Here is a 14,041-nt window from a genome sequence, read left to right on the forward strand (position 1 = left end):
AGAGTAGCCCTGCTACTCTTTACAGATGTACTGTTGTCCACAAAAAAATGGATGTATTTAGAGATAGGAAATGAGAGAAAAACAAGCCCATTTCTGGGTAGATAATATTAACCATAGAATTCTGTGGGGACAGTCTTTGTTGGTATTGGGAACATAATATTTTTTTAAGTGATCAGAAAGGAGAAGCATAGTTAATTTTCAAGTATCCAGGTGACACTGTTCCTCTGGGTAATGAAAGGTGACTATGACATTTACAAACTTCAGAAACATTTCACAAAGTTGTATGAGTGGGCAAGAAAGCAGCTGATGGGGTTGGAAATGGGCAAGCCTAGAAAAATTGCATTGGGATTTCCCTGGTGGCGCAGTGGTTAAGAATCTGCCTGCCAACGCAGGGGACATGGGTTCAATCCCTGGTCCGGGAAGATCTCACATGCCGTGGAGCAACTAAGCCCATGTGCCACAACTACTGAGCCTGTACTCTAGAGCCCACGAGCCACAACTACTGAGCCCGCGTGCCATGCAGCCATAAAGAAATAAATAAATAAAATTAAAAATGACTCCTTGATTAAAATAAGAAAAATTGCAGCTTGGGGGAAATCTCAGCTCTTCCTAGAGAGCGAGGGGAATCTGTGCTATCCATTCTGACTGCTTGGGATGGGTCATTGCAGAGAGACTGTAGGATGCCCTGGCCCTGTGTGCTGCCATCACCCCTAAAAGGCCAACACTCCACCCAAAATTACAAGACAACTCAGCCCTATCCTCACACAAGCGAAAACTCGTCTGCTCCCAGAATAGCTTGTGCAGCTCTGGTGGCTGAATTTCAAGAGATCTGACAGCTGCAAACAGTCCAGACAAGGGCAGCTAAAATGATCAGGGCATGGAGACAAGTCTATATGAGGAAAGGCTAAAAGAATTAAGACCACTCTGTCTAAAGAAGTAAAAGCTTGGACCCAGAGGCAACACAATCAGAGTTATGAAATCACAGAAGGTGAGAGCTAGTCAAATACAAATACCCGTACTAAATCGTAGACAATTAGGATGAGGCAATTCTCTTCCCCGGGGGAGCCGACTGTGGGTACATTTAGGACAAATAAAATTAGGTAGTACTTTACACAACAGGTAGTAATTCTAGAGTCCATTACCCACAGGAAGTTAAAAAAGCCAAACATATAAATAGGTTCAAGAGAATTTAGGTATATTCTTAGATGACAGCTCCATAATAATTATCAAATGTAATGGAAGGAGATGTCTAATCTTTTGAGCTGTTGACAGGGAGACAAAGCCCTGGCATGGAGAAGCTCTGGGCTGTGTTATTTGGTATATTTAACTTTCTAAAACCTAGGGACCCAGGAACAGATCCCCCCGGGGGTGTGGGGGGCGGAAACAAAGGGGATATGGGTTCTCTGGTCCTTGTGGGCCCCAGCGCTAGTTTTCTTCTATGAATAGTCAGGTCAGAGAAGCAAGTAGAGGAAAAGTCTCAGCTGTAAAGATGGGGCTGGGAGGAGACGGGGGTGCTCACTGCAGTGTGGGGATTAACACAGTATTCCAGGCCTGTGCTGAACGTGCTCTGTATGTGAAGGGCACTTGTTTCCTAGGGGGGCTTGGTTATGCACAGGGACCACTTGGAGGTTTGAGGACATTTGTGATCCCCTCTAGAACAGGCCTCCAGAAAGCCCTCCCACCAATCCATAAACTTGCACATATCAGAGGGAGAGAGAGCAAGAGAGTGGAGGAAAGGGAGAGACCAAGATTGAGACTGATGACCAAGATGAGACTGATGACCAAGATCAGACTGATTGAGACTTACAGCCTACCTGGGTATTCTGCGTGGGTATCTGGAGGACCAGGGCCAACGTGTTGTGGTCGAAGTTCTCGTCCAGGGCCAGCAGAGCACCATGCACACCACTCTCATGGAGGTTTCCTGCATAGTCCCGGAGCCCAATAGACTGGACCCAATGAACCACCTGGTCGTTGGTCCAGACCAGCACATCTGGAGGGCAGGGGAAGAAAAGGAGCAGAAAGAGACAGGTTTGGCCAAGGCCCCTCCAGGGACAGAAATAGAGGTTCCTAGACCCAGAGCCCCAGTCCACCCTGTTCTCTTGGCTCCTAGCCACCCCTACCCCCCTCAACTTTCCACATCTTCCTTCTGTCCTCCCTGGCACCTGGGCTCTTGGAGAACCAGCCCCACACCACTCCATTCTTGCCAGCCTGCAAGACTCAGGGTCAGGCTAATAGGCTTTCTCCCCAGAGCCCCTGTACCAGTCATCCACTGCTCCCAGGCGGGAATGGCCCTCTTCTTATTCTTTCTACCTTCAAGGTCTCTTCTAAGACTTGCCTTTCTTTCCTGTCCAGCCCCACCCAGATCACCAAGTTCCACGAGCACTTTCTCACACCAGTCTATAGCACTCTCCCAAGGGGGTCATTGCATTTGTCTCGTTGGTGGCCATTGTCTAATGTGCTGGGGAGGGGGATGTTGCAGCTGATTGGGCGGGGGCTATTTTTCCTCCACCAGATGGCAGCATCCTTTGGGCATGGATTGCGTCTCCCTCATCAGACTGGGAGCTCCCTGCTCCCTAAGGGCTGTGTCTTCCCTCTTAGATTTGGAGCTTCCCTGTGGCACAGAATGCCTCTTCTCCCTTCACTCAGCCCAAGGCAGGGATCTGTGAGGCAGGTCCCTGCTCCCCCAAAGCCGCTCCCACCACAACTTTCAGAGGAGGCTCCACTGAGCCTGACAAGCTTACCCTTGATCTCATGCTGGCTTTCCTCCCGCCTCTTCTCCAGCTCCTTCCGGTCATAATTCAGCCTCTTCAGACACATGATGCCATACTGAAGACTGGTTCTGCAGGCACACAGCCCCCCTGAGCCAGAGCCTCACTGGGGCCGTGTTTTCTACCACGTCTGCCCCATATCCAGCACCAACCACAGCCCATCAAGACCTATATGCTCCAGCACAAAGAGCATCCCAGCCCACTCCTTCTCCTCCTTCCCCCAGGGCTTAGACATAGTCCATCACAAGGCTACTTCCCTCTCTCTGCCTACCCCAAGCCCTCCCTCTCAGCCAGGGTGTGGGCCTGATTGACAAAGGAAAGTTCTTTGAATGATAGCAACATATCCCTCCCTCTCCAGGCACTGGAATGACAAAGAACCCTCCAGATATTCTTTTGTGTCCCCATTTCACTCAGAGTCCTTACAATGGCCTACAATGTGATACATGATCTGCCCCTATACTGATAGCCCTGCTGTTCCTCAAACGTGGCAGGAACGCTTGGCCTCTGTGCTTTGGGGCCTTTGCAGTGGCTGCTCCTTCTGCCTGGAACACACCCCCTCCCTGCCCCCCAGTCTGCTACATGGCTTACCCCCTTGTCTCCTTTAAGTTTTTGCTCAAATGTTATATTTTAAATTCAGTAGTTACCTTGTCCACCTGATTTAAGACTGCAACATCACCAGCACCACCAATCCCCCTTACTCTGGTCTAATTTTTTTTTTTCTACCACCTTTTATCTATTAACATTCTATATATTTATAATTCCTTGTCTGTCTCTCCCAGTTACAATGTAAGCTCCATGAGGGCAAGGAGGTTTGTTTTGTTCACTGATGTATCTCAAACACCTAGGATGATGCCTGACATATTCCACAAATGTAAACACCATGGATGCTAAATGAATGATGTGAAATAATTCACATAAAGTACTAAAAGTACTTTAAACTGTACCAGGTGCATAGTAAGCACTCAATAAATAATTACTAAGCCAGGCCACGAATCAAAGAATCCGTAGGTTAGAAGGGACCCCACACATTATCAGTCCAAGCTCCCCACCTAATGCAGGAGTCACCTCTGTAACATCCTTCTGAGTATTATGAACACCTGTGCCTAAATACCTCTGGTGACAGGGAGCTCACTACCTCTTGATGCAGCTCATTCCATCTTGGGCAGCTTTCCCTGTAGTGTTCTTCTTTAAACTTGAGCACTACTCTGTCATTCAGCCTCTCTGGGTTTTGTCATCTACAAAGTGGAGGAATAAAATAGGTCTCTCCCAATTCCAAATACTTTTGACTCTATCATTGAGGCCATTGCTTTGTGAGATTAAATTATGCTTGATTTCTCCCTACTTCTCTCCCCTCAGTTCTACCCAGGTAGCCCATCTGCCTAGAACAAACCCTTATAGCTCAGAGACACCACTTCTAAGGAATCCTGCTCAAGGCCACTGGTTTAAGCCTTGGTCCCCTGGAGGGCGCAGATGCACACATACCTCCTAACTGGAAATGCCTCCAATTTCAATCTCACTTACTATAATTTTCAGTTCAGTTCCTATGACTTTCAAAGCTGTTGCACAGCTTAGCAAAAATATAAAGCCCTTAAAGTCAGATCAACCTGGATCTGAATGCCAGCTGTGCCACTTCCCAGTTGAGTGGCACTCAGCATATGTGAGATGGGGGTCATAACTCTCCTGCAGAGTTACTGTGAGCATTAAAGGTGATCCTGTATGAAAGGGCTTAGACCAGCCCCTGAACATTAGAGGCATTCAGTAATGGTACCACGTTTGGGAGGACATTACTAATTATTGTGTGTGCTTTTTCTCCTATCAGAATAGGAGATTCTCATGGAAACCTGCTCAATAGAACACTACGGTCTAAGGAAAAGAGCTCTGAGTTGGGTGTTAAGAAAGAAGGATGCTGGCCCCATTCTGTAACCACTTGGCTGAGTGACCTGGTGACACTCAATCTCTACTGGACTTGTTTTCCCCATCTGTGAAAGGAGAGTTTTTAAACAACCCTTTCTCATCGTTAAAAAAAAAGTATGATTTAAAAGAATTTTTAAAGATATAAGAACATGCTTATGAAATATTAAGTGGAAAAAAAGCAGTTATATACCTAATTGAGGTAAGAAATGTGGACATGTTTTAGAAACTGTGAAGTACCCAAGATTTAGAGCTAAATCTGGAACCGTGTATATAGGCTGAGAGTCTCTCATGGGCAAAGGGTCGGGGAAGGACTTCCATAATGCTGTGTAGGGTTGGGCTGCCTGATCCTCTAGCAGCCGAGGCACATCTCAGCTTGCTGGGGAATGGCCCTTCTCTCCCCAGCCCTATCAATCACTGAGGAGGGAACAGGTGCAGCTAGGCCTGGCAGCCTCCCGGATTGACAGAAACAAAAGATTCTCTTTCAGCCCCGGTGGTGAGGGAGGGGTGGTGCTCAGGGCAGACACAGATGGGGGTTCCAGCATAGGCGGCTCTGCAATGTGGTGGCAAGAGAACTGGGTTTCAGTCAGGAGACTTGCATTTTGCTAGCGTCCCTGCGTGACCTTGGGCCGCTCGCTGCTCCTTCCCATGCCTCAGTTTCCTCACCCATAAAATATGGAGGCTAACTAGATCCCTTCCAAATATAACTTTCTGCTGTTTGTGAGTTGGAGAGACCAAGGGACACCTGCAGAGCCCTAAAAGAACCTTGAAAAGCCACACACTCCCAGCTCCACCCTTTGTCACATTAACTACTCAAGATAAAAGACCTGGCTCAAATAGCAGCTTGTGTGATTTGAAGTTGGATGTTAAAAAGGACTTCCTAAAACCTATCAACTCCTGGAACCATTACCGAAAACCTATGTCTTAGGAGGACTGCCTCCCTAGCTCCAGCTGGTTGTTTCCATGCTGGGATGTGCCCAGAGAGCTTTCTCTCTTTCAAGAGAAGCCAGACATCCAGAATTTTGTTTAACATTTCCTAGTGTTTAAATGTTGGCAGCTAAGGTCACAGTTTTAAAAATACAATGTAGGCCAAACAAAGTACATGTGTGCGCCACGTTCCACCCTCAGGCTACCAGTTTGTGACCTCCACTGCAGATCCTTTTGCACAGAAGACCTTTTCAACAAAGAAGAGGAGAACACTGGATGGCTTCCTGTACAAAAGGATGTGTGTTTAAAACTGAGAGGCTCAGATCTGGGATGCCGGCAGGGCAAGCATCCAGAAAGAACTTTCCTCTCATCTTGTAAGGAATTAGACACCTAAAATAGATGCTGGGTTCAGTGTGAGTCTTCTCAGGGTAAATGTAGAGAATTCAGCAAGCTCAATGACAAGAAATAAAACTCATATCTAGGGGGAAAATTTTCCAAGTGAAGCTAAAGAGAAATGACTGTGTCTTAAGGGTTGGAGGTGAGAGGCCTAAACCCTCAAACTGCAGGGGAGACAAAGATTTGGCTTTCCCCAAAGGGAGACCTGTTACCACCCAGAACAGGCAAAGAAAGAGATGGAAGCACCTCTATTCCTGGAGACAGACCCCCAGAGTTGGGGGAGACCTGTGTAGGGAGGTGGCCCCGGGTTCCAGCCTGGCTCACCGGTGGAAGCTGTCCACCATCTTCAGGTGGACCCGCAGGTCCTTCTTGGTGAGGTGATCCAGCATGCGAGCGTCCACAAGGCACTCCATGAAGTAGCTGCGGTACTGGGGGAGCCCCAGACTGGGCAGCCACTGGTTCCCAATCCACTCGTGGTTCATGTCCCCATAGGCCAGGGTCTGGAGAACAAGATGGAGGAGGCTGGGGGCAAAGGCAGCGCTGGCAGGTTGCAGCTAGCAGTTCAAAAAAATCTCAGCTTACTTTCACTGAGGGGCTGGTAGAGGCGGGAGGTGAGGATTTTAAATGGAGCTTTTTAAGATCCTGGAATGATATATTCCCACTCACTTATCAATTATCTACACTAATGAACAGAAGCAACCACCTAGGCAGCAAGTCATAGGAAATCCTTCCCATTGACTCTGAAATGCATTTGTGGTGCTATAAGGCAGACTCGCCTTCCTGATTTTCAGTCAGCCTCAAGCCTGCTGAGCCCAGCGGATAGGCTGCATTACAGAGGGCTGCAGAGTGACAAAGAAAGCCAGTCTCACTTGGGAAACTGGCCTCACACGGTCCACAGGGAGTTACGTTTGGCTAAAGATATAAAAAAATGAAGTAAGGTGAACTGCGCCTGCCAGCGCTCTTCTCTAAGGCTTGGTTGTCTCTCCAGAGATTCTCTAGGTCCTTCGTGTGCCGCCTCCCCACCCCTCCACACACTGTGCGCCCCACCACCCACCCAGTCTGGTTCTGAGAGGCCTGCTCCACTTAGTCGTTGCCTCCTGCCTTGAGGGCAGGGACCTCCTCAACCATCTATCCTTAGAACAAATTTTAATGGTAACCCTCCATCACTCTCTTTCCTTACCCACCTTGATTTTTTTAGAATTGAACATTTTATTTTGTTATCTTTTAAAATAAAACGATTGATACATATAAAACATATGTAGCGTATGTTCATTACTAAGCATAAAAACGAAGTTGACATCATTGGACACCATCCATGTTATCCACACTGTTGCATCCATCCTTATGCTCTTTTTCCCCATCTTATGCCCTACTGCCCCCCTAGAGGTAACCACCATGCTGAGTTTTCTGTCCATGATGCCCCTGCTTGAAAAAATGTTCTTATAGTCACCAAGGTATATTTCTCTAAATAATATGTTTAAATTTGCTTGTTTTTGAGTTTTAATAGAAAATCTTTGGGGACTTACACTTTTCACTTTACACTATATGTCTGAGTCATCCATTCCCTTTGCTAAGTAGTGTTTTACTGTGAGAACATACTGTAACTGATCTGTCCAGTCTCCTGTTGATGGGGTTGCCCAACAAGTACAAACAGTGCTACGTGCTTCGTTTTTATTCATGGCACTTACATCTATCTGATATATTATCCATTTATTTGTTTGTTTACTGTCTGTTTCTCCCCTAGAATATAAGCCCCATGAGGGCTAAGTTTGCTCACTTCTGTATCCAGAGGGCATAGAAAGGCGTAACACCTAGTAGCTGCTCAGTAAATCCTTGCTCACCAAGTGAATGAATGAAAGCCCTTTGCTCAGCTCACCAGGGGTACCCCTGAGAGGGACAGGAAGAGGAAGAGGATTCATACTAATCTAAGTCTCATTACTCCTGGGAAGAGGGTCGAACTGAGGGGAAGAGGCAGGCATGCTGGGGGCACAGCCCTCCAAGGCCCCTCACCTGCCATGGTGAAAAACCAGAAGTAGCTAAAGGGGAATGAGGAAGGACGGAGGTGGGTGGCTTCAGCAGAGGAGAGAACCTGTGCCCAGGACTCTTTGTGTGAAGAGGGACCTAAAAGACTGGGGCTCAGAGAGTCCTGCAGGGGAGCGAACCTGCTGGGAGAACACTACCCCAAACTGCTGCGAGTTGGTTCTGGACAAGAGGAGGGGGTCTTACCTGAGCCCAGCTGCCCTCCTCACTGTCCTAGGAATGAGTGCAGCATGTCAGGGGAAACAGGCAAAGTCAAGAAACCTGGCAGCCTCCACCCAAGGTCCCATCAAGAAGGAGAAGCAGACACCCCAGCAGCTGAATGGGTGACTAGGGAAAGCTTGTTAGGAAGGTTAAGAGAGCACAGAAGGCTGGTGCACGCGCCTGTGTTTGCAGCGAGAGGGGATCAAATGTGTGTGTGGCAGAAACACAGTCAGGTGAGGTGCCAGGTCCTCCCAACCCTCCCTGTTCCTCCACCAAGGTTCAAGCACAAGGGTTACGGATTCTGTGGCTTCATGACAATAGCAGGGCAAAACGCTCCCAAGCCCTGCTCTTCTTCACTGGAGTATACCAGTAGCCCAGGGTGAACTTGTGACCCCCTGGAATAGACCAACCCCCCCCCGACACACACACACAAACTGTTTCCATTCTCACTTCTTTCCCACCCACCCACCACCCTGAGAACAGAACTCCATCACACATAAGGGATACCAATCTCGTATTAGATCAGCTACAAGCCCCTTTGACTTCCCACAACCTTTCCCTCATCCTCATGCAAGTCATCAGCCCTAACCCCAGGCCCAGGGTCCAGGGCCAGACTCACTGTTTTAGTGGATGTTGCCAGAGTTTCCATCTCTTCATGGGTGACCCAGACATTCCCAGAAGACTGTAAGCAGAGAGGAAACCTAGCTGGTCCTGCGTGTGAGCTCCTAGGCTCCCCATCAGGCTGGGAGCCCTAAGGACAAGACATAGCTCCCTTCCCCTAAGTCCTCCCACAGGCCCAGCCCAGAATTCTGCACATCGTCTAGCTCTGAGCAGCTCTCTTTTATTACCGTATCTGCACTGCTGAGCACAATGCCTGGCACATAGAAGTACCCAACAAATGTTTCCTGAATGAATATTAATAAATGGTGCGAATCTGGAATAAGGGCTGACCCCAATCACAGAGATGGACTACAGTGAAAGGTTTTACCCTGGGGGGTCCATGGAGAGGTTTACATTCTTATGGAGAGGTTGGCGGACCAGAATTTACAAATGCCCTACTCCCTCTGCTACCCCAATCTGGCAAAAACACAGAACCCAGAAGTCCTGTCTTTGGAAACTCTGCCCAAAGATCTAAAATTACCGGCAGGGTAGGTATGGGGAGATGGAGCTCATGAGTGGTACATGGGAGGCAGGGAACTAGGCCTGCTGGGATTCTGCTAGCAACAGTGTTACCTCCTCTTGGAGACCTGGTGGAACCCTTTGTGGGGATGGGAAGTAAGGGGCAGGACTCAAATGCTACCATCTTCCCAATGACCAATATGAAACTTTGTAAACACTATTTTGGGGCTTCTGAAAATGTCCTGGGTGAGGGAGAGGCCACTCACAGTCCTGGAGGTGGGCGGGGCAGAGGGGCTGGTCAGCGACACCATCTCCTGGATAGCCAGCCGGAGCTTGAGCCGGTGCAGGGCATTGCTGATGCCAATTTCCCGCTGGATCTCTGTGTCCGAGAGGGCTGACATGATGGCACCACTCTTGACGTTGGCCCGGCAGGCTGCCACATACCAAGCAGGCATCCCCACCCAGAGCTGCAGATATGGGGCACAGAGGGTAAATTCAGCCCCTTTCCCAAGATCTGGGCTCCACTGCAAAAGTCTGGCAATACTGAGAGGCAAGGGCCAGGCCTCATCCATGGCCTCAGAACAGCAAATGAAGAGCAGAGGAATTTAGAAATGTGGAGATGACCATCATCAAATGCCTCTTTTTCCCCACTTTACAGATGAAAAATCTGAGGCCTGGGAAGGTGAAGGGACTTTACCAACATTGCATGGGTGATTAGCTCCTGGGGGCACCTATAGGAAGAATGAAAGTCTTAATGGGGACACCTGTGAAAGTCTTAATGGCTCAGTCTTAATTCCCCTTATCCAGACTTAGCTACTTGAGAGGCATGAGTATATAGCATCGATTCTGGCTAAGTGCTAGGTATGGCACTGTGCACTTGGTACGGGAGAAACATGCTGGGAAAATTCTAGAAATACCACCCCTTTGCCCAAGGAGTCCTTGTCCCAGTCCACACATCCTTCCCACCAGACCCCTGAGTAGACTTAGACTCCCTTTGCCCAGGTTTACCTCTAGCCAGGAGACCACAGTAGGGCCGTCCCACTGGGCAAAGGGCATTCCTTTTCTGCGGGCATCTTCAAGCAGCTGGTGTCTTGCAGGAAGAGGAACAACAGACTCACTAGTCCTTCCTTCTTTCTCAACCAAGCTTACTCCCAGGGACCATGGGCTGTGCCAAGAGTTGGACTCCCACTACCCCTTCTCCCCACCGTTGGACTGCCACCCCTGCTCTATTCCTGAAGCAGTGTGACACCAAGACATGAAGCAGCAACACCTCTCCATTCCCAGAGGTGAGGGCTCTCGCTTTGTTTGCACATGGCCTGAAACACATTCTACTCTGCTCTGTCAGAGATCCCCAGATGCTGGGTCACTCTCCCACAGCACCTTGTCTCCTTCTCACTCAGGTCATCCTAAGAACAACCTCCCAAACCCTGCTGTGCCCACTTAGACCAGGCCAACTCAGTCCAGAAGGGGCCTTGCTGGGCTCTGGCTGCCTGAACTCAGTCCCATGGCAGTCCAGGGAAAAGAGTGTATGAGGGGTTGGACCCCACCCTGGCAGAGACTGGCCGGTGGCTCTTACTTCTTCTTCAGCCGCCGGTCCTTTTCTGCCTGGGTCCCCAGCTTGGTAGGTACCATGGGCTCCTGCAGACCGAGCTCAGAGTCTATTAGCAGAACTAGAAGGGAAGAGATGGCATATCAGCGAGGCCCTCTCTGCTTCTCCTCCCTTGGCCTGGGCCGGGACCGGGGAGCAGGCCAGCAGGAGGCTCCTCAGCATGTGACAACCCGAGGGTCTGATGGGACAACCCATTATTCCTGGAGCCTCCACATGACATCCCTACAGCCAGGCAGTCCCACAGTGCTATCGAGTGGGTCACTCCAAGCCCAGAGAGCCTTCCCCTGGGAGCCTCAGCCCTGGAGGTGTTTTTCAGCCAGACGGATGGAAGTCGTTCCACCCTAACGGCAGCAGAATCCTAGACAGAACTTGTCCCTCCTCCAAACCAAGGGGAAAAGGAAACCCAGAGAGCCAGAGTGGGCTTCGAGGCTCAGACAGAATTATCCTGACCTGGGTTGAGGGTGGGGAAAGAGGCACGTTCAGAGATGTGTGTCTGGGCCTCTTTCTCAGGGCCACTCACTTGCACAAATCTCAAAAGGGAACATGCATAGCTCTGTCCTCTTCTGTTAAGGATCTCCTGAACCGATGCTAGAGTTCATGGCAGGGGCAGCATTTTACAATTCATTTAAGCCCTGGTCACTCCTCACAAGTGCACAGAGGACCGAGGGTGTTGGTAATCCAGAAGCCAATCTGGGATGCTGTCTTAGGTTTAGGTGCCAATGTGGTGTGGGGAACATAGGAAATCATAAGGCTTCAACACGAGATGCCTCTTCCACTGACCAGACCTTCTCAGCCCTGCCCCCTCCCATGTGTGGCTGGCTCCACAATATATTTTGCAAGGCCCTTATGAGCTGGCCCCAGCCTAGGGTCTAAACTCACCTCTTCTGCTCCCTCTACCCTCTTCCCTCCCCACTCTGAATAGACTCAACTGCTTACAAAACTCTCACACCCATGAATCTTTGCCTTTCTCAGACCCCCCCCACCCCCCCGCCTCTTCCCCTCACACACACACACACACACACACACACACACACACACACCTCTTCTTGGCTTGGCTAATTCCCACTTAGCCTTCAAGCTTCTGCCCAGGTGTTGCCCAGCAGAGAAAGCTTCTCCTGTCGCCCCCACCACTCCATGGCTGACCTCTGAGTTCCAGAAGCACCCAGAGCCTATTCCTATCTTAATATTGTTTTAGAATCATCTCTTTATTTTTTCCTTTTCATTAGAAACTGAACTCCTTGAAGGAATGCACTATTGCTCCGATACCTAATACTAAGCCTTGTTTACAGTAGTTACTCAATACATGTCTATTGAACAAATAACTGAATAGATGAGGGAAAGAGAAGGAGGAAGGGAGGGAAAGGAAGAAAGGAAAAAAGGAATAGGGGAAGGGAGAGGAAGATAGCTAACATTTATTGTGTACCTACCACACACCAAGCACACACTGGAACTTTATGTCGTCATAGAGGTGTTAATAATGCTACCCTTGCCCAAGCACTTACTTGACTATAATGTCTACAAAGTCACGATTAGGCATTGTGATATTTTGAGTCCTGAAGGCAAGATGTACTAGGAATTAAGAACTGACTCTCTTAGAGAAAGAACTAAGAAATTTCTCCTGAAGGTCCTGAGCACAGTACCTCAGAAAACCTCCAGATTGGAAGAAACCTCAGAGGTCCAACCTCACACTGAATACAGGAACCCCTTCGACAGCGTATCAAATAAACAGCCTGATACTGATGCCTGACACTTCTCGTGGCAGGAGCTACCACCTCATGAGGTAGCCCTTCCCGCTGTGAAATAGCTCTAACAGAAAACTTCTTCTCCGGAGCTGAATCTCTGTGTCTGTGGCTTCTGCCCACTGGTCCCTGGGAGGCAGGCAGAGAAGACTGGATCCAAGGATACCCTCCTGCTTCTGCCCTCTACTCGCACCCATTTACTAGGAGACAGAGACCATGGCCCGTGGCTCCGCCCTGGCTCAGCTGGATCAGCCTGCCTTTCTCCTTCTTCCCAAACAGGCGGCCGATGGATGATTTGATGCCCTTGCGCTTGGTGCCCTTGTGCAAGGAGTCCTGGCTGCTGTTGCTGCTGCTGGGGTTGCTGCCTGGATCCTCCAAAGCACTACAGGATGACAGCCAGGAGGGGGTGGAATGAGAAGAAACATACTTAAATTACAGCATGAGAGATGGAAGTTAGACTTCAGGAAGAACTTACAGTAAGTGTCAGAGTTGGGAGGGTTAAGGGGGTATGATCAGAGCATGTGACCAAAGGAGACATGGGACTGTCCTTCCCTGATGGTGTTTCAAAGACAAGTGAGATGTTCAGACACCTGGGACAAGTGAGATGCAGCCTGTTCAGAGGCAGAGAGAGGGACGCGATAAACTTGGGAATGGAGAGGCTCAATATGGGGTCCGCTCCATTTACCTCTTGCTTTCTTCCTGGCTCAGGGCTGGGTGGCCAAGCTTCTCTAGCTGCAGCGTCCTGGGTGAGGAAGGAGGAGAAGTCTCACATTTTATGGTGGCTTTATCCTCTCGGTTCTCTTGCCGAGACACTGGTGACTGAACAGACAGTGAAGCCGTCAGGGGATAGAGGGAGAGATCTGGGGCCTGCCTACCCAGCCCAGACAGGCAGAGGAGCACAGAGAAAAGCAGAGGGGAGGCCCTAGGGGCCTCTCAGAGTTCAGACTCAGACTCAAGGGCCCAGTGGGGAGAAGCCAAAAGGGAAAGGCCTGGGAGAATTAACCTATTAGTACCTGCGTCATCAGGCAGCACTCACCAGCAGCTTCCTCCTATGCTTTCTTAAGTCACTGGGCTGGAAGAGAGAGTGAAGGGTGAGCTTGGACTCACCCTTTGGTTGCTTGAAAGTCTACCCCAAGGGGAGCCCAGTGGTCTTAGGATGAGAAAATAGGATTCAGTGCCTCACACAGGCCTGAAGAGAATATCACAGCAAAACAAAACAAAACAACAGCAACAAAAAACTGGCTTGAGAAAATAAATCAGGGCTACCTCTGGAAGAGAGAAAGAGGTATGGGCATTGGGTGAGTTTCTTAAGCATTACCCAAGGGAGAGGG

General features: G+C 49.3%; 1 protein-coding gene across 10 annotated transcripts in view; it reads right to left on the reverse strand.

The window, feature by feature from the left end:
* The window catches only part of PPFIA4 (PTPRF interacting protein alpha 4), a 33,637-nt gene that overhangs the window by 5,089 nt on the left and 14,507 nt on the right, over positions 1-14,041 (reverse strand). For 8 of the 10 annotated variants that reach the window (XM_065882013.1, XM_065881975.1, XM_065881994.1 and 5 more), the window contains 11 exons: positions 13,747-13,782; positions 13,396-13,529; positions 12,926-13,092; positions 10,939-11,032; positions 10,371-10,452; positions 9,629-9,829; positions 8,863-8,925; positions 8,229-8,255; positions 6,327-6,502; positions 2,742-2,839; positions 1,815-1,990 (listed from right to left, as the gene is read on the reverse strand). In XM_065882013.1, coding sequence (XP_065738085.1) covers positions 1,815-1,990; positions 2,742-2,839; positions 6,327-6,502; positions 8,229-8,255; positions 8,863-8,925; positions 9,629-9,829; positions 10,371-10,452; positions 10,939-11,032; positions 12,926-13,092; positions 13,396-13,529; positions 13,747-13,782 — 1,254 coding nt within the window. The remainder of the gene's footprint in view (positions 1-1,814; positions 1,991-2,741; positions 2,840-6,326; positions 6,503-8,228; positions 8,256-8,862; positions 8,926-9,628; positions 9,830-10,370; positions 10,453-10,938; positions 11,033-12,925; positions 13,093-13,395; positions 13,530-13,746; positions 13,783-14,041) is intronic. The other 2 variants (XM_065882029.1, XM_065881966.1) reach the window with 1 other exon arrangement.

Source organism: Phocoena phocoena, chromosome 1, assembly GCF_963924675.1.
Source record: "Phocoena phocoena chromosome 1, mPhoPho1.1, whole genome shotgun sequence".
Taxonomy (NCBI): domain Eukaryota; kingdom Metazoa; phylum Chordata; class Mammalia; order Artiodactyla; family Phocoenidae; genus Phocoena; species Phocoena phocoena.